The following is a 3,029-nucleotide window of genomic DNA, read 5'->3' as shown; positions in this document are numbered from 1 at the left end:
CAGATATAATACAGATCCTATCCATTTATTTTACCAAAGCTTCATTTAAAACCAGTTTATTATATTTGTATACATTCACTTGACTGATCTGCTTGGGCTGAGACTGAGGTTTTTTTTTTTTTGTTTTTTTTTTTTTTTCTGGACTTGTGACACCGTTTCTTTTTTGCTGTTTTTATTTATATCTATTATACATTAATACGTATGTAAACAAATTTTAAGACATCCCCTTATTGGTATTTGATTGTTGTTGGATGCGGTTTTTTATTTAAATAAAGAAATAACCAAAAAAGTTATTTAATATTATATCTTATTATAGGCCTATTTATTTTAGCCCAATTGATTCTTTTAATGTTATTCATCTATCTACCGTTAGGCATATATTTGTTTTACTCATATCATTGTTATGATCTATTCGTGTTTTATAAGGACTAATGGCCGCTGGAATCAAAATTAATGACGATATAAATATAATTGACTTTACTGCAAGGCATAGTATCGTCCTGTCGAGATGTCGAAATGATAGATCTGTAACAGGCCAGCTTATCGTGTTTGCTGTCAATCGTATGTGTGAGTTTTTCTGGGTGAAAGTTTGCTCGCGGGGAAAATCGCGCCTGTCAGGAGGCCAGAACGAGCGCATTGAGATACGATATATCCTCCCTTATTTCTTAATCATGTGGTATACCGGTTTATCTTTCTGAAGTATAATAATTCCGGACGAGCTAAAAGGGCATTTATCTTCGTGTCTCCAAAAAGCTTTCCTTGAAAATAATGAGCTGATAGTTAAAAGCCTTTATTATGCCTGTACTATCTCTCACCTAGCTTAGTAAGTGATGGTTGAAAGCGCTTCTTCATTCGTTGGCTCCTTTGCCGTTTCAGGTTGTCTAGACTAACAGTCCTAACTTAGCCATTTGACGGCGACGGCCGCTAAAGCGGTAAGGTGTTGACGTGGTTGTAGGTGCACGCTATAAATCATTAGTAAACCAGCCACCATTGGTCGCCGCTGGATCTGTGTGGCCCGCGGCATCAGCTCTCGTAGGGCAATTAGCAAGTCCGCACATCCTCAAATCATAGACTTGTATGCTTTTACATGTTATCATCACTCGCCGTTTATGTCCTGCCATTGTGACGAATTCACGTTAATTGATTCCGTAGCCACGCCTCCACTATTTCAATATCTACGATTTTTAAATAAACTCTCAATTAAATGAAACATCAACCACGTTCGGTTTTAGATATTGTTTTGTTGAAATCATGATATCACACGTATGTTTGAATAACTTGATAACGTACTCCTTTAAACTTGGCGGGCAATGACGTGTCGCTGTTGATTATAGAGGACATCTTCAAGAAAGTGACGGCCGTCTTGTACTTGATGACAGAGCAGCTTGGTGACAGGACATCCTAGTGTCTTTTCAACGACACGATTCATCTCTCCCTCTCTTTGCAACGAATTCCTTTCATTTACGCCGCGGAACACGAGAATGGAGGAGACCATAAACGCTAAATCGCGCTCTTCGTTTAAGTCCAGTAACTTCACAATCGATGCATTGATGGCTAGCGACCAGCCCGACCATGCAAACAAAAAAATACATCGTGAATTTCTTCTTCAACCACTAGGTAAGAAAACCACATCAGTATTATATTTTATTAAACAAAACGGGACTATTATTTTTATTAGAATTATAATTGAGGTAAAAACTTCTTTAATTATTTCTCAAAACACCGTTATTAATGTTTATATGTTTGATTGGGCATATTAAAACAGTATATGGGTTCTAACAGATAATTCCAATGTTTAACTCTCCAAATATTTTTAATATAAACGAAAACACATTGATTAGTTACCAGTGAAAACAATAAATTTGCCTATTATGTAATTATCAAGACAACGAATAAACAGTATAGGCATATTATTGGTGATGAAAGCTATTCTTTATTCAATGTTGTAAGTAAATATTCATGTTACTTCAGTAGAGTGAAATTAATGTTGAATATGTTTTGTTAATTAAATGTCTAAATACTTATAAAGTATTATACACTTTTTTAAATAAGGAGCAATGATATTTTGCAGAAGGTTCAGTGGCTGAATTTTTCTTATTTTGTTCTTATGTTACACGCTTTTCAAAGATAGAAACTTATTATTGTACAACATTATATCACCAACCAACTGCACAAAGGTGCAGATAGGTATTGGTGTTGGAAACCTTTTTAAACATTAATATTTCACTGTATGTGATTAGCTTGATTTTTTGGTTTTTCTTTTTGTTTTAAATATAAACCTCATTTGATATGTTACGTCTGCCTCAATTTGTTCTTATTTTGTTCTTTTTTTTTAAGCAATTTCAGCCTCAGTGCTCTTATATGAAATGTGTTCTTAAAATAAAAAAAGAAAGTTTATTATGATATCATCATATACATATACTGTACAGGTTTCCCCTCTTAGTAAAGACCCCTCCAAATAAAGACCACCTCCAGTTAAGGACCACTTTTCTGTGGTCTCAAATTACCACATGGTTTTTATCTTTATTATTCTAATTAGAGACCAAAGCTGCTAAAGGCCACGGGAACTCCGGTCCCAAAAATGTTCTTAAAGTGTAGGAAGACTTGTAGTTTAAAACCTCATTACTTCAGTATAATACCAATTAATGGTAGGCCTATATCTACTTACACTTGGTTGGTCAATATTCATTCAACAAACTATGAAAATCATGTTTATAATCATTGTGTTCGTATATGTTTACTTAGGCATAAGCGTTGACGGGTGTATCATGCTGACAAGATAAATAAATAGATAGGCCTAGTTGTATCTTTTAATCGTCAATTAAAACACAGACTAGGTTTATTGTTATATATCACTATTTAAATAGCGCTTCATATAGGAAGCATATTGCTTGAAGTTCGATAATAATAAAAATGATATCAATTTTTATTCGACCTCTGTGTTTAATATAAGAGTTAACAATGAATAACAATATTAAGTGTTACTAAATTATATATATATATATATATATATATATATATATATATAT

At 33.3% G+C, this 3,029-nt stretch overlaps 1 protein-coding gene across 1 annotated transcript in view; it reads left to right on the top strand.

Annotated features, from left to right (window-relative positions):
• The first annotated feature begins 1,117 nt into the window (after window positions 1-1,117).
• Window positions 1,118-3,029, top strand: part of LOC117105409 (T-box transcription factor TBX20-like) — an 18,238-nt gene continuing 16,326 nt past the window's right edge. Inside the window, exon 1 of the mRNA XM_033246535.1 lies at window positions 1,118-1,617. Within this exon, the coding sequence (XP_033102426.1) occupies window positions 1,482-1,617 (136 nt within the window). The 5' untranslated portion in view covers window positions 1,118-1,481. The remainder of the gene's footprint in view (window positions 1,618-3,029) is intronic.

This window comes from Anneissia japonica, unplaced genomic scaffold (genome assembly GCF_011630105.1).
Source record: "Anneissia japonica isolate Jap-2015-1 unplaced genomic scaffold, ASM1163010v1 scaffold667_len338742_cov159, whole genome shotgun sequence".
Taxonomy (NCBI): Eukaryota; Metazoa; Echinodermata; class Crinoidea; order Comatulida; family Comatulidae; genus Anneissia; species Anneissia japonica.
Note: the sequence above shows the minus strand (reverse complement) of the source record. Positions and strands in the feature narration are given on the sequence as shown.